The 22,939-nt window shown below is 59.3% G+C and overlaps 1 protein-coding gene across 1 annotated transcript in view; it reads right to left on the bottom strand.

The window, feature by feature from the left end:
- Positions 1 to 1,115: 1,115 nt before the first annotated feature.
- The window catches only part of MORN1 (MORN repeat containing 1), a 49,659-nt gene continuing 27,835 nt past the window's right edge, over positions 1,116 to 22,939 (bottom strand). The window contains 4 exon segments of the mRNA XM_065936867.1: positions 1,116 to 1,278; positions 3,032 to 3,078; positions 13,272 to 13,345; positions 13,445 to 13,578. Coding sequence (XP_065792939.1) covers positions 1,130 to 1,278; positions 3,032 to 3,078; positions 13,272 to 13,345; positions 13,445 to 13,578 — 404 coding nt within the window. The 3' untranslated portion in view covers positions 1,116 to 1,129.

The following is a 22,939-nucleotide window of genomic DNA, read 5'->3' as shown; positions in this document are numbered from 1 at the left end:
AGCCAGAGAACAGTCTGATGCTTATGGTTTGGGCCTTGACAACAGAAGGTTGTGGTGTTCTCCGTGGAGCAGGAAGAGCTAGTATGGGGCACGTCAGGTCTGAAGGGCCCTGGACTCCTGCCCAAGGGGGCTGCCCCACCATTGCTGCTGACCATGCCGCTGGGAGAGATCAGGAACCTGGGGGAGGGAGTGGGCTCTGGGCCCCAAGGCTGAGTCGGGGTGGGGGGCGGGGCATACCAGGGCCAAGAGTGATGTCTGGAGCTCCTTGGGACGTGCTGGGTAGAGAGGAGGCAGGGGGCCCTGCTGGGAGTACTCATGGGTGGGATAGGGTGTTCATGGGGGAGAAGGAGGGCGTCGACGACCATAGGTGTGGGAGGGCAGTGGATGCTGGACGGAGGGTGATGGTCAGGAGGGCCTTTAGGATGGGAGATGGCAGCTGGGGCTTCAGTGGCCAGTCCACCCTGGCCCAGAGGTGACTGCTGGCCAGGACCATTGGGCTCTGGGTGTCCCTTTCCCCATTCCATGAAGGAAGCAGGTGGTCAGGTTGGGGACCTGACTTGACCATCAGGAGAGGCTGGGGATGAGCTCATTCCTTTTGGATGCAGGGAGGTGGGGGTCCTTGGATCTGAGGCTGGGGTGTGGTCAGCCCCAAGTAGGGGGTTGGCTGCCCCCAGGCTTCCCGGTGTGCTGGGCTTCTATCCCTGATCTGAGGCCTGGTTTATCCGCTGGGGTTGTATTTCAGAGGCTGCTGTAACATCTGAGAATCGATCCCTGCAGACAAGGCCTCTCAGTTCAGCGTGTGACCCAGTCATCAGCCGGTGGCCTCTTGATTTCCCATTTGGGAGCTGTCATGGCCCCCAGATTTGAGAAGGCCCCTGAACCACCCTCCAGGGCAGGGATGGCAGGAAGCAGGCACTGGCTGGCCTGGGCTCACCCTGGGGAAAGCATGGATGGTGCAGCTGACACAGCAGAGAAGGGCACTGGTCACACCACCTGCCCAGCCTCGGGAGGCCCAGATGACCCGGCATGGGTCTGGGTGTTCGGGCAGGGGCCGTGCCCTCTGGTTAGCACTCAGAAGTGGTTGTTGAGCATTTTATTAAAGCCAGTGGCAAGAGTCTCAGGCATACCTCTAGCTCAGGGCTTCCGGGTCTTCTCTGGGGACGTGGGGCTGTTGGCCTGCCCCCCTTGCCAAGACCCGAAGGTGTTTGAAGGCCGTGGGCAGCGTGTGGCTCAGGAATGGAGGGGTGGTCACGTCTCGAATCATGAGGACATACTCGCCTGCAAGAGACGGGCATGTGGGCTCAGCTCCTGCCACCCTCAGATCCTCTACTCCCACCCTCAGGGCCCCCAGTTCGGTGCCTGGTCTAGGGCGGCAGGCCTTTCTCTTCCGGGGGTGCTGGGGGTACAATGTAAGTAAGTGCACTGGGGGTGAGTGAAGCCACCTCCCATCTCAGGACACAGGCCCAGTGATGGTTCTGTGTCCTTGGGCGGAGTAGGGGCCACACCAGGGAAGCAGACCCAGCTCTGCAAGGTGGGCCCGTCTCAAGGCCTCCCGTCCCCGCCAGTGAGGCCATGTGGCTGAGGGCAGGGGTTCTTTTGAAAATACTTTCCTATCTTTTTAGGAGAAAAATAATTAACTTCCTCTAGAATGTTTTTTAAAAATAATTAGCCTCTGAAGACATGGCCGTCTGGCTTGTTTTGTGGGAAGGGGCAGCTCTGGGGGTGGGGTGGGGGGCCGCCCACTGGAGGACGTGGGGAGAGAAGGAAGTACTTTTCCTCCATAGTCTGTAAACTGTCTGGAGAGCTTCAAAGTTGGAGAAACCATAAAAAAGAAAATAAGAAATAACAGAAAGTGAGGTTGCCATGGAAACCGTCCTCTCCCGCCCGAGCCCGCGGGGGCTGGCACCAGATCGCGGAAAAAGCTCGCTGGGCTGGCCGGGGCTCCCACCAGGAATGCAGCCGCGGCCGAGGGGGGCGCGGGAGTCCGCTCCCACCGTCAGGGAACATTCCAGCACCCGGGCCTGGAAAACAGGCCGCCTCCCTGGCTGCGCGGCTGCCCTCCGACTCAGGCCAGCCTGGGGGCCCGTGGCTGCCCCGTGTTCCCCGGGGCAGACGAGAAAGGGCCTCTGGGGCTGGCAGGAATTTGCTCAGCCTTGAGTCAGTTCCTTCAGAAGAAACCACGGTTCTGGGGGGCCAGGGGGCCAGGAGGGGGCCCACATTCCGCAGCCAGGGCACTGGGCCTCCCTGGCCGGCCTGGAGGAAAACTGCGCATGGCAACGCAGAGTGTTTCCAAGCAGCCGGTTTCTAGGTGTTCCCGGGAACATGCAGCCACTCCAGCCGCGGCCGAGGGCGCCGACCGGTGGGGGAGTGGCCTCAGAGCCGAGCCCTAGCCCTCAGCTGACCTTGTTCCTGAAGCCGCCCTTCTCCCAGCAGATGGGAAAGGCCTGGCCGGGGGCCCCCTTGCCTGCCTCAGAAACCACCCGAGGCCTGGCCCCGACCGCCACGTGGTCCTGCCATGGGCCTGGCGCCCAGCCTGGCCTGGCCCGGCCTGACCCACGTTTCAGAGCCGTCTACCTGGCTTTGCCCCTCACAGCCTGGATGTCCAACCTACCCCCTGCTGGCCTCCCCCAGGTGGTGCATGGGGTGGGGTGGGGGCAGTCTCTCCACTGCCTCCTTAGCATGCAGGGGTCCTAGGGTTCTGCTGGAGCCAGGGTTTTTCGCGTTGACTGAGGGGACAGGAGGCACCCTGGCCTGGCATATGCAGTCCTTTGAAGGGACCAAGACTTGGGAGGACCCTCGGCCCGTTGGCACACCCTCCTCCTGCCCAGGCCCTCTTGGTGCTTCTTCGGAGGGCCCGGAGAGCCCGGAGAGCATGGTTGCAGGCAGCTTCACGCACCCCAGGGCCCACCCGGAGCCCTAGAGCTACCCTTTCTGATGATGTGCTCAGGGGTTGACGCAAAGGGTCTGCTGGGATGGTGGAGTGACAGCTGGGGATGCCCTACCTGACCGTGTTCGCCAGCTGCCTGCCTACCTGGGAAGGCCTCCGCTGCTGGCTCCACCGTGGCCACCCCATCAAGCCTGCGGGGAGAGAGGAGGAGGCTCTGAATGTACAGCCCAGCACCTGAGTCCGGGCCCCTGGCATCCAGGCCTGAGGATGGCAGAGGTCGCAGGCTGGCCCTTGTGTGACCATCCTGTCCTCCCAGGCCCACTGCTGTCAGCTTCTCTTCGCTCTGCCTGCACCTGGTGGGGGGGGGTGTCCCTGTGAGGCTCTGAGCCCTCAGCCCCTGAACCCCACCATCTAATCCCAGACATGCCCATGGACGGATGGAGCTGGGGACGGACAAACCCAGTCCCGTCCACCCCACAGGCACTGCACGTGCAGAATGCATGCAGAATCCAGGGGCAGCTCTGAGAAGTGGGCACCAGAGCCGCAGTGGGCCTCGCGGACACACAGTCTGTGTGGAGGGGACGTGAGAGCTATGCTTATTTTCCAGCAGGAAGTGATGAGCGGCAGCCAGGACTCAGCGGGGGTGGGGTCATGGGGCACTGGCACCCCCCGCGTGAGGCGGGAGAGGAGAGGCAGCGGGTGAAGACAGGAGGGGCTGGGCCCACACGTCTGAGGGCTGGAGACCCTCACCTGTGGCCGCAGCTGCCGCAGCTGTTCCCCTTGTGGCCCAGTCTCAGCGTGTCTGTCTCGACCACTCCAGCTTCCGCTCTGCTGTGTGACAGGCTCACCCTGCCTGCCCGCAGGGGAGGGTCACCTGCTCAGGAGGACCCAACTGTGTCCCTGTGTCCCTGGCAAGGACCACCTGGCATCGTCTCCAGGGAAATGCAGGTTGCCCACACGGGGCCCTGTGCCCAGTTGAGTCCTGGCTGCCTTCTCCGTTTCTCCTCTGGGTCCAGACCCTCAGGCCCCCCACACATCCTTGGGGGACAAGGGAGCCAGCAACGTGTGGATGGCCACCCCGGATCCTCTCTGGGAGGCAGAGTCCGAGGTGCCAATTATCCTGAATTATTTGCCCTGAATTATCCTCCAAAGGGACCTTGGGGAGCCAGGCAACACCCACCCCTGTCCTCCTGGCCAGCAGTTTCCTGTTCTCAGAGCCCGGGGGGGCTCCTTGCGCAGGCTTGGTGACCCACCAGGTTCTGACCCCTTGCCAAGCTTCGATACCACATGCATGGTTTGGGTGATAAAAAATTAAAGACAAAAGATTTCAAAATTATTTCATTTCGAGTAGGGGAAAATGGGCCTTGGCTTGGACCCAGGAGCCACGTTAAAGATTTTGAAGTGCGGGTAAGGAGGGGAGGCGGATAAATAATTCAGCTCTAAGAATAACCAGAGCCTGTCAGGCTGCCAGCTTTAAGAGAAATAAACCAGGTTACAAGAATCCTGAGAGTTTTTACAGAACCCCCAGGGCTTCAAGAAAACAGAGGCAGAGTCAGGAAGGAGCCGCTGGAGGTGCAGATTAACTGACGGTTCTGGTGGACCTGTGGGCGCAGCTGCAGCCTGGGTGGTGTGTGAGGCGGTGGTTCTGTCTGGGCCCAGAAGTGCCGACTGGGCCCCCCTGGTGTACACAGCACTGGAATCAGGAGGGCTTGGAGCTGGGACACTTAACGGGCTGCCTCTCAGACTCCACCTGGACCCCAGGTCGGTGGGAAAGCACATGGGGGAGACCCATGACTCGGGTTTGGGTGGGGTGGGGAGGGATGCGGGAGGGGCTGGGTGTACCCCAAGGTCCTGCAGTCCCCCGCCCTGTGGCTAGAGTCTTGGTGCTCCTTTTTCTTGTGCTTCGGGTTCTTCATTGTCTGGTACCTGTGGGTTCATAGTTGTCATCAAATTTGAAAAACTCCTGGCCATTATTTCTTCAAATATTTTTTCCGTCTCCTCCTCACCGCATCACTTTGGAAGCTCTGATTTTTGTGTCTATTTGGCTTCTTGAAGTCGTCTCAGGGTTCAGTAAGCAGGATTGGTTTACTGGGCCTGGTCATGTCTTTCTCTCTGGGTTTCACTTTGGATCCACTTGCCCTCTTTACAGCTGTTACCCCTCCCTCGGACATTGCAGTTTCAACCTCCGGACGTTTGATTCAGTCTTTTCATACCTTCCATGTCCTGTCCAGTTATCACCCATCCAGCGTCCTTGTCTACAGATTCTTTCAGCTCTGTCATTCAGGCTCAGTTTTGATTGATGGTTTTACTCTCATTATGGGGCCTGCCTTCCTGCATTCCCTGCGTGCCTGGTGATCTTTGAAAAGATGCCAGACACTGGGGTTACCTTCTTGCAGGCTGGATACTTTCTGTTCTTCTACCTATCCTCTGTGCTGTTATGCTGCTTAAAAACAGTTTGATTCTTGTGGGTCTTTCTTTGAAGGTTCAGTGGGGTTTAAGGTAGGACCCTTGTGAGTATTATGCCAATCGACACTCTGTGAATTCAGCCTGGCTGTGAGAATGAGCCCCCACTTTTCACATCTTGCTTGAGCTCTGGGCATGACTCCTTTTGACCCTCTTGGTGGGTCTTTCCTGGCCTCCAGCATGATCAATCCTCACATGCACGGGTTGATCTGTGCTCTGCAGACTCCAGGGCTCCCTCCTCTCCAGGGCTTCTGTCCAGTAAACTCGCAGTGCCTTGGCTTTCCAGGCCTCCCACTCTGTGTCCCCCCTCGGGGGCACTCCTGAACCTGCCCGAGTCCCCTTGCTGCGCCACAGTTGGAGACTCTGGGGGCAGCATGCTGGGGGCTGGTGGGCTCATCATGACGGATGCCCACCCTTCAACATTGGACGTGAAATGTCTACAGCTCTGTTGTATATCTTGTCCAGTTAATTACATGTGTCCTCGCGGGAGAGCAAGTCCGGCCCCTCGCGATCCACCTTGGCTGGAGGCAGAAGTCTGAACGGACCAAACCGAGGCCTGGCACCCAGAGAGCCCCAGCTCGTCTCCCAGTGACCTGCCCTGAAGGGTGGGACTTCTTGGTGAAGGGCGGCCTCCAACTCTTGCCCCCTCACCCTGCACCTGATGCGTGGGGTTGTCCTTCCAGGCCCCCTAGCCCCCCAGGAGGACCAGGGGCCTTGCCCTCTGCCAGTCCACTGGCTGTCCCCTGGCCATGCCTTTCCCTTCCGGAGCCCAGAGAGCATCCTTCTGGAGCTGGCGCTACACAGGACTACACCAGCATACAGAGGCCCCAGGAGTCTGCCCTGGGTCCTGTCCACGGAAATGACCACAAGCACGTCTGTCCCCCAGCAGAGCCGTTGCCAAGGCGATGCCCACTGATCCTGGGCATAGCGTGGGTGCCACAGCCAAGCTCCATGTTCTGTGGCTTCTCAGTGCTCTTCCTCATGTCTCAGGTTGAGAGAGCCAATGGGTAGAGATGAGAAAAGGGCCCTGATTGGATAAGAAGCTTGAGGCTGATTGGCCAGACCCTGGCGAGTGGGGCACCTGCACACACCCCATTCTTTGGCTGGAGCAGAGTGGAGGCAGGAAGTGGGCTTCCCTGGCCAGGTGCACCGAGGGCAGTGGTGAAGTGGTTCACATTCTGGGGAGACTGGTTCCCTAGTGGGTAAGGGGTTCCCAGCGGCCCTGTCCACCACAGACCGACAGGGCAGGGTGCTTGGGGCATGGGTTCTGGCCCTGACCCTTGTGACTGTCAGTTTTCCAAGCTCTGAAATGGACACATAGGCAGGGCATGCATGGGGTGTGGATCCCCAGACCTGATCTGGCCATGGCAACCAGTCTGTGAGGCTGACTGGTTGTGAGAGGGCAGGGGCCCCTTCCTGCAGCCTGATCAGGGGACAGCCCTGGGCAGTCTGGGTTGAGTCCAGACCCTGGCAGTGGTGGTGGTGGGGAAGGATCAAACCGGCGCTCATGGGAGCCCAGTCAAGACATGAATCAGGGATATGGTTGCCGTGATGGTCTGCAGCTCATGGGGGCCGTGGACCCAGGGCTGCTGTGGCCCCCACTGCGAGCCTGTAAGAAACTTCCAAAATTGGAAGTTGGCTAATTGCAGCATTGCAGCTGACCCTGATTTGGGACCAAGATGGAAACTGTCACTGCCTCCCGAGGGCCCCCGAGAAACAGGAGCCGCAGGCCACGAGCTCCGAGCCCCGGCCCAGGCGCAGGCCCGGTGTCTGGCCCGGCTCCTCTCCCGGGGAGCTCAGCCTCGTCTGCAGAGGCTCTCCTGTCCCACAGGGCACCTGCTGGTACTCAGCTCTGGGCCCTGGACAGTCTGTAGGGTGCTTTCTGTTTGGGGGTGCCTGCCTGCCTGCTGCAGGGGTCCCCCCTCAGGGGGAACTGTGGATGGTACCTGTCAGGAGGTGTGTGAAGGGTTAAGGGCGCTGGCTGGCCTCCAGCTTCTCCATCTGCCGTGGGAGTGATTCTTTCAGGCCTGCGTCAGGCGGGAAACATCCTGCCGTGCTGGGGGGTGGGGGGGCAGTCGGGGCGCCAGAGCCACACGGCCTGGCCAGCTGTTCCCACCCGGCCCCCACACCTGCTCTGGTTTGTTATTCCCACTCCGACAAGGCTCACTTCTCAGTCTTTGAAAATCGCTAATGGCGGTGCAGTGGTAAAGAACCTGCCTGCCCATGCAGGAGATGTGGGTTCGATCCCTAGATCAGGAAGATCCCCTGAAGAAGGAAATGGCAACCCACTCCAGTATTGTTGCTTGAGAAATCCCATGGACAGAGGAGCCTGGCAGGCTACAATCCATGGGTTCGCGAAGAGTCAGACACAACTAAGCAACTAAACAACAACAGAAAGAACTTTCTGTTTTTCTCATTTTCCATGAACACTCACCCAGAGGCTCTCCTAACTGGGTGGGGCGGGGGTGGGGAAGAGGGCCTTTGCCCTGGTCCTCATGTGGGGATTCTTAGGGTCATCTGAGATTCAGTTCTAGAGAATTTGCCTGCACACTCCAGGGCTGAGCTCTGGGTAGGACACAGAGAGGGGAGTTTGTTGTTGTCCAGTCATTAAGTCGTGTCCGACTCTTTGTGACCCTATGGACTGCAGCACGCCAGGTTCCCTGTCCTTCACTGTCGCCCAGGGTTTGCTCAAACTCGTGTCCATTGAGTCGACGATGCCATCCAACCTCTGTTGCCCCCTCAACTCCTGCCCTCAATCTTTCCCAGCATCAGGGTCTTTTCCAATAAGTCGGCTCTTTGCATCAGGTGGCCAAAGTATCAGAGCTTCAGCTTCATCAGTAGTCCTTTCAATGAATGTTCAGGGCTTATTTCCTTTAGGATTGACTGGTTTGATTTCCTTACTGTTCAAGGGACTCTCAAGAGTCTTTTTCAGCATCACAGTTCAAAAGCCTCAATTTTTTGGCTCTCAACCTTCTTTATGGTCCAACTCTCACATCTGTACGTGACTCCTGGAAAAACCATAGTTTTGACTACAGTAACTTTTGTCGGCAAAGTGATGTCTCTGCTTTTTAATACGCTGTCTAGGCTGGTCAGGATGCCCAGAATTGGCTCCCAGAAGCAGAAGGTGCAGGGAGAAGCCTGGGGGCTGAGGGAGGCAGGCAGCCCCTGGCCCGTGGCCGTGGGGGGAGTTGCCTGTTTACTCAGTCATGGGGGCTGAGGTGGGCCCCATTCCTACCCCATGGCTAGGGGTGCACCTCTCTCAAGTCTGCCTGCCCGGCCTCACCAGGCCTGCCCCACTGGGCCCTGCACACCAGGGAGGGGGTGCTGACGCTCAAGACAGCCCCAGTGCCCCCAGGGCTGTCTGGGATTTGGCAGGCAGGGGACAGCAGGCAGGACATAGGCTCAGGGCGGGTAGCCTTTCGGGGGGATGAGAGCCTGTCCTAGGTGCTTGGCGGTCACAGCGACCCTGCATGGAGGTGGGGCTCTTGGGCCTCGGGCATCAACTATCTGTTCAAGTAAAAAATTGTCTCCATCTGTGTTGGCTAATGACTGATTAAATGACTAATCACGGAAGTCTTAATTAAACCCATTTTTCTCCGAGCGAGCGGGGGAAGGGCCCTATTCCCGGCATGTGTCAGGCTCTGACCGGTCCTCCGTGGAGCAGTTATGGGCAAGGTCAGTGCAGTCACTGTGCTGATGGGGCTGCAGTCGTGTCTTCCCGTGGCAGAGCCAGTGATCTGGATTTCGGGGAGGATGCGGCTGGAGCCACACGCTGTGCGTTTTGACGGGAGTCCGCTGTGTGGCCCGGCAGGCTCAAGGCCACGGTTCTGAGATGGAACCAGTCTTGTGCAGCGAGCGGACAGTCTCACGTCAGCCAGGAACTGCCGGGGCTCTGTGTCACGCTGTGAAATTCCATAGCATGCCAGGAATGTCTCCACAGGAATGCGGCGGGGCCCAGGCTCGCCTCGGAAGCAGCGCCGTGCAGGGCCGCCCACCGACCTCCCTGGTCCTGGGGCCGCCCTGTGTGCGTACCGTCTCTCCCAACCCGGAGCTCAGAGCTGGGCGACCCAGGCAGGCTCCCCTAATCGTGCTGAGCCAGCCACTCAGGAACCAGACTTGAGATGTGACGAAGCCGCGAGTGTGATTGCCAGGAAGGGCCGGAGCCCTGTGGACACAGGCCATTCCCAGGGGAGGAGGAGGTCAGGGCGGCCACACCTGTCTGTAACCCCCAGGCTCAGGCCCTCCAGGGTCGTGCACGTGCAAGGCCCCTTCCAGGCCTTGACTTTCTGGGGGTGGGGTCTGTGGTGAGGGGTCCCAGTGCGCTGAGGCCTGGGAGCTCCAGGACTTGGCAGTACCTGGGCACCTCTTCTCCGAAATTGGGGCACTCACCCCAAGACCAAACATTCTGTCTTTGCCCAGATCCCTAGGCCAAGGGTGCTAGTCTGCCCAGTGGACCCCTTCCTCCACTGTGTTTAGGGAACATGAAGGGAGTTTAATTAGATCTGAACATTGTGACAAAAGGCCAGAAGTTCCTCCTGCAGGTGCCCCCTCGTCGCGTGAAATAAAGACCCACTCGGTCATGAAGTTGGGGGCCCGTGTCTTGCCAGACCTTGTGGGGATGAAGAGACAGTGTTTCAAACCTTCCTGTTCCTGGAACCCCTTGATGATGATGATGGGTGAAGCTAACACATGACCATGTGAGGTGTCCTGTGGCTCTGGGGGGTTACCAGGTGAGGACACATGGGGGCCCCAGGGCAGCAGGGCAAGGAAGGCGGTGACTGAATTTGGGGCCATGCAGGTTGTGGGCCACCGGAGGCTGCTCTGAGGGTCAGGTGGCCCCAGGGCCTCAAGGTTGGCCTGTCTGGGCCCTTTCCTCAGTCACCAGAAGCTGAGGAACAGCTGGCCTGCCCTTGATCTCCTCCTGGGCCACCACATGAATTCAGCAGCTTCTTCCACCCTTCCTGGACCTTGGGATCTGACACTGAGAGGCCAAAACCACGGGCCAGCCTGGAGGCTCTAGGGTCATGGCCAAACTCGGGCCTGTGGATGGGGCATGGGCAAACTCGGGCCCCATGGGTGGGATTTTGGGGAAAATGGAAGGGTTTTAAGTGCCAGCTGCTGCATGCCCACTGACCAGACATCGGGGTGGGGGGGGGGGGCTGGGTTGTGCCCTGCTGGGCACTCTGTGCTCCTGTCTCGCTCCTTGCAGGTGGTCAGGAGGACTGTCCCTTTGCCCCGTCACGTCATGGGGAAGATCTGTGCAGACATCCTGTCCTCAGTGGGGGGTGGCATCAGTGTGTGCTAAGTTGCTTCTGTTGTATCCAACTCTTTGCGACCCCATGGACTATAACCTACCAGGCTCCTCTCTCCGTGGGATCCTCCAGGTAAGAATACTGGAGTGAGTTGCCATTTCCTTCTCCAGGGGATCCTCCTGATCCAGGGATCGAACCCACGTCTCCTGCATCTCTGGCATTGCAAACGGATTCTTTACCACTGAGCCCATGGGGAAGTCCCAGCAGGCCCAGCTGAAACAAAGTGTCCACAACCTCACAGGCAGTCTCAGTGCAAACCAGGTGCTTCTCATTTGCCTGAGCTAGTTGCTGGAAAGGATGGATTTCTCAGAAAACCTAAAGGTGGGCTTTTAGGGTCGAGAGCCAGGTTTGGATGCTGGCTCAAGGTGCTGGTGCCTGAACACGTGTGAGGAAGTAGTGGCGGGGATGGTGGATCAGGAGGCCCTGGGGACCTTGGGCAGGCTCCCCGCCTCTTCTCTGGGTGGGAGCCTCGGACATACAGACACCCATTGGGGTGGGGGCTCAGGGGCACAGAGCTGGGCCTGGATTCAGGAGGTCTGGAGACCAGTGCCCGCAGGAAGGAAAGGCGCTCACGGCTGCAAAAGCCTGGCCCGGGGCCTCAGAGGCAGGCTCAGGCTGGGTAGGAGGGCTTGGGCCAGGGTGCTGTGGCCAGGCCAGGGTTGCCTGTCCACGCTGGCTCGTGTCTTTAACCAAGGTAACTCCAGGCTCATGGGGAGCTCTGTACATGGACACCTGTCTGTCCACAGCCAGCATGGCTGGGGGGTGGGGTGACCCGGGAGCTTTGGGAAAATATCTCCCCGGGGCTTCTGTATTTGGAGAACAAGCTCAGAGGGGCTCCCCGGGGAAAATGGGCCAGACCGCCCCTCGGGCCAAGATGAGGGAATGCAGCAGAGCACAGGGACCCTCTGCGATGGTCCCAGCCTGAGTGAGGACACTGCATTTCAAGAGCTTGGAGAGCCCTTGGCAGAGCGGACGGTGGGAGGAGGAGCTGGCTGCTCCTGTCTTCTCAGAAGAGGACAACAGTGAAAGGCTCCTTTTTTGCTGAAATCAGACATTTCCACATCAGCCTCAGCTGCCGAGTTACCACAGTTACTGAATCCAGCACACGCTTTGCCGTGAGCATCTGGGCCTGGGCTGTGTTGTGAGTTAGTCCTGGGGGTGTTTCAGCCTTTGGCCAGCTCGCACGTCCCTAAGACCGAAACACCGGGTGACGGGGGGTCTCCGTGTCTCGCAGGAGCCTTTTCTTTTTTGGAGCCTGTGCTTCTTTGGTTGTTGTGTGAAGTGAGCTTCATATTTAGTTCACACACCATGACTCAGAACGATGCTGAAGGGTGGCCTCTTCCTCTGGAAATGGTGCATCCCCACTCAGCCTGCGACCCCGTGCCAGCCTCCGAGTGTCCCGGCCGGCCCACGCCCGCTGGCGTCATCATCACTGATGAGCAAGCTAATTGCAGAGCGTTGGCGGATGCAGTGGCTCAAGGCCACTCGCCCCCTGCCCGTGTGGCCTGCATTTCTCATTTTCCTAGAGTTTTGTGGCTGCGTCCCTGCCTGCTGGCCTCTGCTCTTTTGCATGGCTGTTTCCACGTGTGCCCTAGACTGGTGGCAAGAGGTGTCCATGGCACCCCGACCATGACTCTCAAGGGCTGACGAGCCTCACGCTGGGGTTGGAGGCCAGACCTTGGTGGGAAGTGGGAGTCTCGGAGGGCCTGAATGGCCACATCCTCCCCTGGGTCTGGGTCTCTTCTCCAGAAGGAAGGTTCCTGTCTTTGGGGTTCCATGGCCGAATTGCCAGCCAGGTCTTCTTTGCCTGGCCACACATCACAAGTTCCACCCCAGAAGGAGACCTCAGGTGGGGGTGTGCTGGTGGCTCCTTGGGGGCTGCCCAGTGCTCAGGGCTCTCAGCACCCTCAGTGGGTGAGGATCAGTCCCGCCTGAACCTCTGGAGCTGTGGGGCTTGGTGGGGAGGTAGGGGGCAAGGGGCTCCCGGGAATTTCTCTGGAATCCGGCCTTCCTCCTGAGATGGAACAGCTGAGGGATGTCCCCTCGCCTCCCCCCAGGCCCCCATGCAGCCCTGCCTGCTTCTTCAGACAGAAACCTGAACTCAGCCCGGGTGAGCTCTGGTCTCCTTGCCTACAGGCCAGGCGGCTGTGGCCATGGGTGTGTGACAGCCTGCACAGACAGAAAGCGAGGCACACAGACAAACTCCAGGCCACGGTGCCTGACGTCTGAGGGCCTGCTGCCTACCCGGTAGCCCCGGCCTCTGTCCATGTGCCAGAGTGACTGCAGGCCCCTTGAGGGAGGGGACCCCCTGTGACCACTCTGCTCCCCTGGCCTCAGGCCTGCCTGGGTGAATCCCCACGGGGACAGCTGCGGGACGTGGGTGGGCTCCACCCAGCTGCCCGCTCCCAGGCACGGCCCTCGGTGCAGGAAGATCGCAGTCCTAGACCAGGCCCCCGGCTCCATGGCGTCCGAGTCATCTCAGGCCCCGGGGATACCGGGCAGGCGGGTGGAGAAGGCCCCCGTCCTGGGATGCACACACCTGGGAGGCCTGGCTGTGGCCCAGCTGATGGGGAGGCCAGAGCAACCCCAGCACCGATGAGTGCTCTTACCTGCTGCCTCCTGGTGGGCCTTGCGCTATGGGCGTCGTCCCCCCGTGGTCCTGGCCTCTGGGCCTGCTGCCCACCTTTTAGAAGCAGTGGGTGGGGGCAGGGTTCAGCTCCCAGCTCCCCCATGCATGGCCTTGGTGTCAGGCTGAGCCCTGTCGGGGGTGTCCCGCCCCTACCTCACGCAGGCCCTCCAAAAACAGGATGGCGTGGTACCCTGGTGGTGGGGGCCCAAGGCAGACATCGGAGAACTGGACACAGCCTTGCTTTGCTCGCCGACGGTTCTCGGGACAGCGGGGCTCGTGTCTCCCGGCTGAGGGGAAAGAGGATTCCAGAAAAACAAAGGAAAAGGCCCTTTAAGTATCACAAAAGTCAGAAAGGGCATTTCCTGTGGCCTCTCTGAAGTGAGACTTGTGTGGCTGAGGTTGTTGGGCCATGGATGGCCACATGGGCCCAGAGGGGGGGCCTGGCGCTACTGCCCAGAGTGCCGGCCACATGGCCATCTCCAGGGGAGTGGCTGGGCTGGAGTAGACAGAGGGCTCCATGGGGCGTGGTTTTGGGTCCACCTCCCCTTGATGCCCCTTTGTCTGCTGTCCACCACCAGGCCTGACAGGTGATGCTTTGGGACTGAGGGGGCCTCCTGTCACAACACCTGTGCCACTGAGGCCCTGGGGGTCCTGGACAGGACTGGACAGGCCCCGGGTCAAAGGCCTTGTGCTCAGCCAGGCAGAGCCTGGTGCCCTCTTCTGAACAGTATGACCGGAGGACATGCCTCCTTAATGAGGGCTGCCCCATGTGGTGATGTCAGACCACACCCATGACAAGCACAGAGCATGGAAGGGCCCAGAGCCACCAGCCCAAGGGGTGGCTGCCCGCCCAGGGGACCGGAAACCCTCTAGTGCCAGAGAACGTCAGAGGGCCGGGTTTAATCTGCCTGTCCTGCCCTGGGGACCCCACTGGGACCCCTGCCCACTCTGGCTTCCTCCAGTCCCTCCCCCAGGAGTCCTAAGGTGTGACAGCCACAGGGAATGCTTCTACCCCTCCCCTTCCCCAGGTCTCTTCTGCCTGCGGGGGACCCTGTGGTGTGGTGCTGTGCAGGGCCGCCCCACGACCATCCCAAACAGGCACACATCAGGCTTGTTCTCATATGGGGTTGGACTCAGGGTTCTCCTGACACCCTGTGCCCCAAGGGCCCTGCCCACGTGTACACAAGTGGGGAGGGGCCTCGGGGAGGTGGCTGGACACTCCTGCCAGCCAACTCTGCAGGGTGGACCCTTCATCAGCCCCCTCGGTGGGGGTCTGGGTGAGTGGAGGGGTCTCTCCTCCATACTCTGGATGGGGCCCTGGGGTGCAGGCATTAACACCCCTTCCCTGGAGCCCAGCTTCTGCAGGAAGAGGTGGAGAAGGACCCCAGAAGTATTTCCAAATTACAGGTGGGGAATTATTTCTCTCAGCGGGGTCTTAATCTCATCATTACGGCGCATTATAAAAGCAGAATCTTTGCTCCCGCAAGGACGTCCTCTGTGCATGCCGTCTCCCTGTCTACTTGGCTGCCCGGGCACCGTGGATGTCCTGGGCAGCGACGGGAACGCGCTGCTGACGGAATGGTTTCCAGCTCTTAACGCACCACGGCTTCTGTGCGGCTTCGTGGGAGCTAACGTCTCCCACCTCTGGACAGTAAAGACCCCGCGCTGTGTCCTCTGCCAAGGTGACCGGCTAGTGGGCCCCAGATGGAGCTGGGCTTTCTGAGGCCATGGTTCCTCCTGGGCAGCAACCAGACCTAGGCCCGCAAAGCACCGTATCAGGGTGCTGGGGACTAGGGGCCTGTGTGGAAACACAGCTGGTGTGCAAGTCCGTGCACGTCCACACCAAGCCCGAGCTGCCGTCCCCTAGCTCTGGGCATCGACGGGGCTGCTGGAAGAGGACGGTCAGTCCTTCTGACCCTGCAGGACGCCTGGAGCACAGATGCTCCTGTGTCTGCCCCGCGAGTGAGGAGGGACTGAGGAACCGAGGCTGGACCGTGGAGTGAGACCCCAGTGCTCTGGGTGCACACACGACCCTGAAACCAAGCAGGTGGATGTGGCGAGGAGGGGACGCCGAAACCCTCCCTGACAGCGGCTCAGGACTGCCTCCGTCTGAGCCACCCTGAGCCCCAGGAAGTCTGCTTACTGTCCAAAGACAGAAGAGGGAGGGCTCTAAGACCTTTTAGTTGCGAGTGACAGAACCCGGCTCTGTCTAGCTGAAATCCCATAGGCAGCTCGACCTGCAGTCCTAGGAGGGAACCTTCTAGACTCGGGGACATGTGGACCCTGGCCTGGGGCTGGGGGCTGGGGCGGCGTCACCAAGGGGGCAGGAGGGCTGCCTTTGGAGTTGGGATCATGGACACAGGAGACGGGGGAGGGGTGTCCATCCGCACAGACGTGCACTGCCCATGCTGGATGGCTGGTAACTTCCTGCCACCTCCGCTCACGGGTCTCATATCTTTCAGGGGGACCCCCCCAGCTGCCCACTGCCCTCCCTTGTGATTGCCACCCCACTGAGCTTTTCAGCTTGGCTCTAGGCTCTGGATGTCCAGTCTACCCCTCATGCTCCAGTGCATGGATCCATCTCTGCCTGTACCCTGAGCATGAGCTGATCCTATCCTTGCTCATGGCTGAGTGGTGCTGAGTCCTCTGGTCCTTGGTGCTGCTGGCCTCTGCCCACACTTCCCCATCAGGCCCTTGCTGTGGGCATGATGACCCCTCCCCACCCTGTCTGCCCTGCGTCCAACCTGGTCCTGAGAGTTTCAACCATCCACAGGAGAGGTGGGTGCCTCACGGGAGGGAAGACCCCACTTCTGACAACAGACTCGGCCACAGAGACCCCGTCAGGCCCCTGGCTGCCCACTGCCTTCCCTGGTGGGGACAGGCTAGCCGTTCTCCTGGCCGAGTGTCCGTGGGCCAAGTGGCCACTTCAAGTGTACCCGAGTCCTGAGGATGCTGCTGGAGAGGGAGAGAGCCCCTACCCCTCGTGTCCTGAAAGGGTCATTACTCCTGGGTGAGGGTCCTGCCTGGGCTTCCGGGGCCCTTGAGGCGGCTCCTGGCATGTTTCTGCAGCCTCCCAGGCCAGGCAGCCCTGCGAGCAGGTTCGCGACTCCAGCTCTCTGGAGTGACTTCCGAACCTTTTTGTCGATTTTAATTACATCAATTATGGCTTTATCAGCAAGATAAAGGTCACTGTGCTGCCTCCAGGGAGCAGGAGGCCGAGCTGGCCAGGGAGAGCGGGCAGCTTGACCTCTCCGGGAGGGAAATGCCAATTAATTATCTTTTTACAGCCGACTCAATTAGACTCCCTAATCACCTGTGTAGGACACAGAGGAGGCGCAGAGACCTCGGGAATAAGCACCGCTGCTGTGGGCCCAGTGTCTCCCAGACAGCTGGCTCCTGGCGGGATGTTTGCTCTCTCTCAAGACTTGAGCCCCTAGGAGGTTATCAGCCTGAAGAGGACGAGCTGGCCCATCTGTTGGTGACAGACACACCACGCCAGTCTCAGGGTGGACTCCATCAGCAAGGGGCTGGCTGGTTACAGAGACGGACACCTGGGCAGCCGGCAGCCAGGGAAGCAGGGAGGTCCACGCGGGAAGGACACCTAGGGCCCTGGGTCTTGATGGCCAGGGGCAGGCGAGGCAGCCTGAGGGCTGGGGAGCCTCCCCGCCCTTCTCCAGCTGCCTAAGACCTGGGCGACAGCTCCCTCTGAGTTGTGTGCCAGCCCTCTGGGCCCCGTTTGTCCCTGGGTGCACACAACTCTGCAGGGGCCTCTGGCTTGGAGGGTCTGCCTTCAGCGGGTCAGCTGCCTCCCCACTTGGCACAGGTGCGCACACATACGCACATGCGCACACACAAGTCCCGACTCTCACACGTCCCTGCCCAAGAGGCCTCCAGCCCCAGGACCACCGCACTGTGACCCTCTCCATGGGCTGCCCGGTGCCAACCTGTGGGTGTGGTCGAGGGTGCCGACCCCACCCCTGAACAACTGAGCTGCCCCCACAGACCAGGCCTCGGTCCTGTCAGTGGTGTTTGCCTGGGAGGGCTTCCTAATGTCTGTCGAAAAACCTCTTGAACCTCCCCACAGGGCCCCTCCTCAGGCCTGCTGTGGTTCCTGTGGGAAGGGGAGGGGGAGGAAAGAGGAAGTGCCACCCTCCACAGTCATTGGATGCTGCCCAGGCTCCTCCAGGTACATTTGGTGGACCAGCCGGAGGGAGCAACCTGGATGCCTGGGCGAGTTCCCCCAACACCCGTCCTGGCGGCCATCCTGCAGAGCCGTCTGGGCTTCACTTCCCATGCAGTAGGCCCGAGAGCCGGGGTTCCTGCAGCAGTGGACCCACGCTCCTGTCCAGGGAGACGACAGTGACAGGAACACTGGAGTCAGGGATGAGCGGCTCTGAGCTGCTGACACCTGACGGGTCAGTCTGTCCTGTTGCCTGATGGGGTGAGCGGTGTGGCTGAAGGAGTCGAGTGCACCCTGAACCCCCCAGGTGACCAGAGGTGGAGCAGGGACCCCTAGCCCCTCTCAGTCCTGCCCTCCTGACCTTGGAGCCAGGAGTCATTTCTGGTGCCTGTGAACCACTTGATAGCAGGAAATGGTCCAGGAAAGGAGGAGGTAAGAAAGGCCGTGGATCTTGGTTGTTTGAGGCCAAAACTGCCTCAAAACCCTGCAGGTGGGTCCATGTGGCAGGGACCAGAGTGGATGGGCTACTGTGCCCCAAGCATGGCTGACATTCACGCAGACTCCTCCTTTCTGACCCCACCTGGCACCCCTTGGACAACACATCCTCTCTAAGGTTAGGCTGTGAGCATCCTTCACTAAGTGGGGATTGTTTCTGTATAGAAAACAAAGCCAGAGCCTCATCCATTTCCTCCTGGCTCCTCCCCATCTCCCAGGGTCCCTGTCTACCTGGGCCTTTCTCCAGCTTTGCTGTTGCTCACCTCTGCTGGCTCCTCCAACTCCAAACACGCTCCTCCCTAGACCTCCTTTCACACCTTGTTTGGATGTTGATACCCTGAGGAGTGAAGCCTGCTTCTCCTGGACAGTCCCTCCTGGCTCTTATGGCCTCAGTTCTTAGGTGTCCTTGGGACCAGCTCTGCCTGCTGCATTGTCCTCACCACCCTGGCTACCACCATCATCCCCATCACCATCATCATCCTCATCACCACCACTTCACCATCTTCATCACCATCACCACCATATCATCACCATAACCACCACCATCATCACCACCGTCATCACCGTCATCACCACCATGACTGTTCTCACCTCCACGGTAGGGTCACTCTGCACTCTCCAGGGGCCAGGTCCTTTGCTAAGCTCTTCCCAGGTGGTTTACACACATGGAACCCTCACCTCAGCCTAGAAGAGGAGCCATTGTCTTCCTGTTTACAGAGGAGGTAACTGAGGACAGCTAGCTCTGGTCAAGGTGCCTGCTGCTCTGCTGGTGCCACCAGGGTGGAGGCAGGCACACAGAGCCTGCCTCTGTCTTTGAAGAGCCCCAGGCTGGGCCTGCAGGTCCCTCAGGAGCCCCTGCAAGGATGCCCTCCTCCATCTTGGTTGTACTTGTCCAGGCTCCCTACACCTGAGATGGAGACATGGGCCTAAGATCAGCCCCAGAAACAAATTCTCCGTGTGGGGAACATGGAGCCTTATCTGTAACTGGGCCCTCTTCCCAGCTGGGGGACTCGGCTTGTTTTTTTAATAAAAGATTTCCAAACTCAAGAATTTCCAGGCCAGCCAGGGGACTGTAACCTGGCTTGGCCTGGCCTGGGAGGGGTGGGCATGTGGAACCTCCAGTTCCCCTGGTGGGCGGCTGCAGATCATATACAGCCTTGACATACTCCTTTTCCAATTTTGAACCAGTCTGTTCCATGTCTGGTTATAACTGTTGCTTCTTGACCCACATACAGGTTTCTCAGGAGACAGGTAAGGTGGTCTGGTACTCCCATCTCTAAGAATTTTCCACAGTTTGCTGTGATCCACACAATCAAAGGCTTTAATGTAGTCAATGAAGATGTTTTTCTGGAACTCCCTTTCTTTCTCCATAATCCAATGAATGTTGGCAATTTGACCTCTGGTTCCTCTGCCTATTCTTAATCTAGCTTGCACATCAGGAAATTCTCGGTTCAGGTACTATTGAAGCCTAGCTTGAAGGATTTTGAGCATAATCTTGCTAGCGTGTGAAATGAGTGCAATTGTATGGTAGTTTGAACATTCTTTGGCATTGCCCTTCTTTGGGATTGGAATGAAAACCAACCTTTTCCAGTCTTGTGGCCACTGCCGAGTTTTCCGAATTTGCTGGCACGTTGAGTGCCGCATTATAGCAGCTCCTGGAGATGCCCGCTAGCCCACAGGTTCCCATCCATCCCCCAGTCCTTGGCCAGAGACTGAAAAGCAGCCAATGGCCCCTGGGTGTTCCCTGTGTGTTCACTTTGTCTCGGGCAGGTGGCTCGCTAAGCAGCAGTCTCGTCCTGGCTGGAGGAGGAGTTGGGGTGGGGTGGGGCCCAGACCCCAGGAGTGGCCCAAGGACGCTTGCCCAAGGTCTTTCCTATAGAGATGTGTCCTTTCACATGCTGGGAACTTGTCGTTTCTGAAGCTGCCACTTTGATGACAACCGTCTGGGGGTCTCAGATGGCCCTGGTCAGAGGCCTCAGGGGCCATGAAGCGGCCTGAAGCAGGGCAACTGGCAGCTGCTTTCCACCATGAGGGTCACTGTGGGGAGCAGTCAGCAGGCAGGGAGGCTGGATAGCTGCAGGGGAGGCCTGGGGTCTCCAGGGGCAGAAGCTCCTCTCTCTGAGTGATTGAGTCAGCCTCAGACTGGGCGGGGCTTGTACTTCTTCACAAGAAGGAACTCACGTGCTTCTGTTCTTCCAGAGAAGAGTGGAGGGGTGTTTGTCGCTCTCTCTAGGAGACCATCAGGCCAGGGAGCTTGTGGCTGGCATGTGGGGCCTGGCCTAGGTCATGCTGTCACTGCCTCCAGCCCCCTCCTGCACAGGGCAGGGCTGGTACAAGACCCTAGGCTCCGAGGAAGGAAGGAACTGAGTCAGCAAACTGCCTTTAAAGAGAAAAAGTGGGACTTCCCTGGTGGTCCAGCGGTTAAGAATCTGCCTTCCAATGCAGGGGACACAGGTTTGATCCTTTGTCAGGGAACTAAGATTTACATGCCATGGGACAAGTAAGCCTGTGGGCCACAACTACTGAGCCCACACTCTAAAACCTACACACCACAACTAGAGAGACAGCTGTGTTCCACAGGAAAGACCCAGCACAGCCGAGAAAATGTGCTGATTCCGAGGCTTTGAGAAAAGGCTTGTAGGGGCTCCAGTCACCAGGCGCCTGGGAGCAGCTGGTGGTGGTGGGTGGGGTCGGGGGTTTTGGGGGGTGAGAGGGTTGGCGGGCGGGACCTGAGGAGGCCACGAGACTCACCCTCTTCCCTGCGCTGCTCCGGGAAGCATGCCCTGACTGAGGGGTGAGAGTGCACGGTCACGCACACACAGAGCATGCACACACTCACACTCATTCACACACGGGACTCAGTCACAGGGAAAACACCCTCCCTGGTGCAAGGCCCCCAGACTCCAATGCGCACACACACATACATGTGTACAGAGACTTACGTGTGCACACACCCCCCCACAAGTGCAGCCCCTCACCTGGCCCAGGCACCCAGTCCTGACTCTGCCCCCATCCCTGGGGCCCGGCTCAGGCCTGCCCTGCTGTCCCCAGGACCACAGTAACCCCCCCAAGTAGACCCCTTCCTCCATCCCGGGTGCCTTCGGCATGTGCTTCCTGACAAGAGGCCGGGTCCTGGCTGCTCGTGGGAGCCCTGGACAAGTTAGGGCACCCACCTTGCCTCCAGGCCTCCATAGTCTCCTGGCTGAAGCTGCTACTGGACCCCAGGGGCCAGACACTATACCACGAGCCCCCGTGCCTCCCCTCCGGGCCGTGGACCCATTGACCGGCCGCGGCATCTCAGTCAGTCAGTGCAGGAGCCTGACCCAGCACTGAGTTCTAGGTGTCCCCTGTGGACAGGGGCCCGCAGGCAGCATTTTGGCTGACGGAGGAAGCCATGGGTTCGGTGACATAGTAGGGTGACAGTGGGGGCAGAAACTGTTCCTGTGGGAACCCCTGGGGTGAGGCTGCAGACAGGCGGGGGCTCTGACCACAGAAGAAGGGCAGCCCCACGGGAGGCGCCCTGGTGGGAGGCAGAAGGGGTGACGGAGGGGGGCAGCCACCCCATCTGATCCTGGAAGCTGCCAGCAGCCACTGGCTAGTTAGTTGGCTTCTTGGTCAGAATCTGAACGTGAGGGAGACCAGGAAGCAAATAAGTGACCACCCTGGCTGATCTGGTGGTTCTAAGTGGCCTGGGCCCCCATGACTCCCAAGGTCATGAAGAGAGCCCACTGGACGATCCCAGCAGTGGGGTCCTTGCCTCAGAGGCTGTGACCGGGGGCTGAGATGGGGGTCAGGCTGGTGCCGTGTTGCCGGGAGGCTCGTTCAGGCCACCCACGGTTCAGTCCTTTCTAAGGACACAGGTGCACCCAGCGTGAGCATCCACATGGGTGCAGGTTCATGGCCATGCCAGACCTTGGTTGCACAGGGAGCCTGGGTGCACACTCGCCTCCCTTTATCTCTCCACTTCGTGCCGCCCACTGGACAGATGCCAGAGACCCACCGTCAGGGGCCAAAGGGCATAGGGTGTCTGAGACAGCATCAGAGTCCTTCTGCTGCCCGTGCCCATGGGGCTGCAAAACACACGGAGGGGCTGGTGTCCCACAGCTCCTGGCCGGCCCCAGACCAGGCGTCCAGTCATGGGAAGGAGGAGCTGGCGGGGGCTCCCATTGGACGCTGGAGGTCAGGCCCCCACTGCCCTGCAGAAGGGCCCCTCTTCCTCCCTGGGCTCCCAGATCGCAGGATTGCCACAGGCCCAGAGGGCTGTGTCCAGGAGAGCCACCAGAGAGGGCACCCCCTGAGGCCCCGGCTCCCAGAAGCTGTGGTCTCGGGGGCCTGCAGCCCCTACCCCTCTGATGCCAGTTCCAGGCAGACAGCCCCCTCCCATCTAAGTTCATTTCCCTTGTCCTCCATGGCATCGGCCCTGGAAGCAGTGCGGAATCTTTTTATATTTCTCTGGGACGTTCCTTCTAGCTGGGACAATTCCTAGATAAGAAATTTATAGCACAAATTTCCCTTTAAAAATATGGATCTTTCATGCTATTCCACCATAATTAACCATAGATAATTAATATTAAAATGCGTTATCACCCCAAGAGGCAATGAAATTTCCAGAAGATCTCTGCTATGCATTCCGTCACTTTTATTGGCAAGACCGGATTAGTGGCAAAGGGCACCTTGATTTTTAAGATCGTTTCACAGATCCCCTCTGATGGACACTCAAAACCATGTTCAACAGTGAAAATGAGGGCCATTCAGATTAACTGGAAACATTTCCTGGTAGGGTTTTGTGCATTAAGAAAAAAAAACAAAAAACACAAAACAGCAATCTGAGGTTCTCCCTCCCTGCTTTGGCGTTTTTTTAGGTTCCCAAATCCAATTTACAGGGGATTGTCTGAGGCACCCGGGCTCTGCCAGCCTGACAATGTCCCTCCAGCAATTAGCAGCACCTGCATTAGGATTCAATGGACTTAAAT

The sequence above is a fragment of the Muntiacus reevesi genome, chromosome 5 (assembly GCF_963930625.1).
Source record: "Muntiacus reevesi chromosome 5, mMunRee1.1, whole genome shotgun sequence".
In the NCBI taxonomy this organism is placed as follows: Eukaryota; Metazoa; Chordata; class Mammalia; order Artiodactyla; family Cervidae; genus Muntiacus; species Muntiacus reevesi.
The sequence above is the reverse complement of the archived record's forward strand: the minus strand, read 5'-3'. Positions and strand labels throughout refer to the sequence as shown.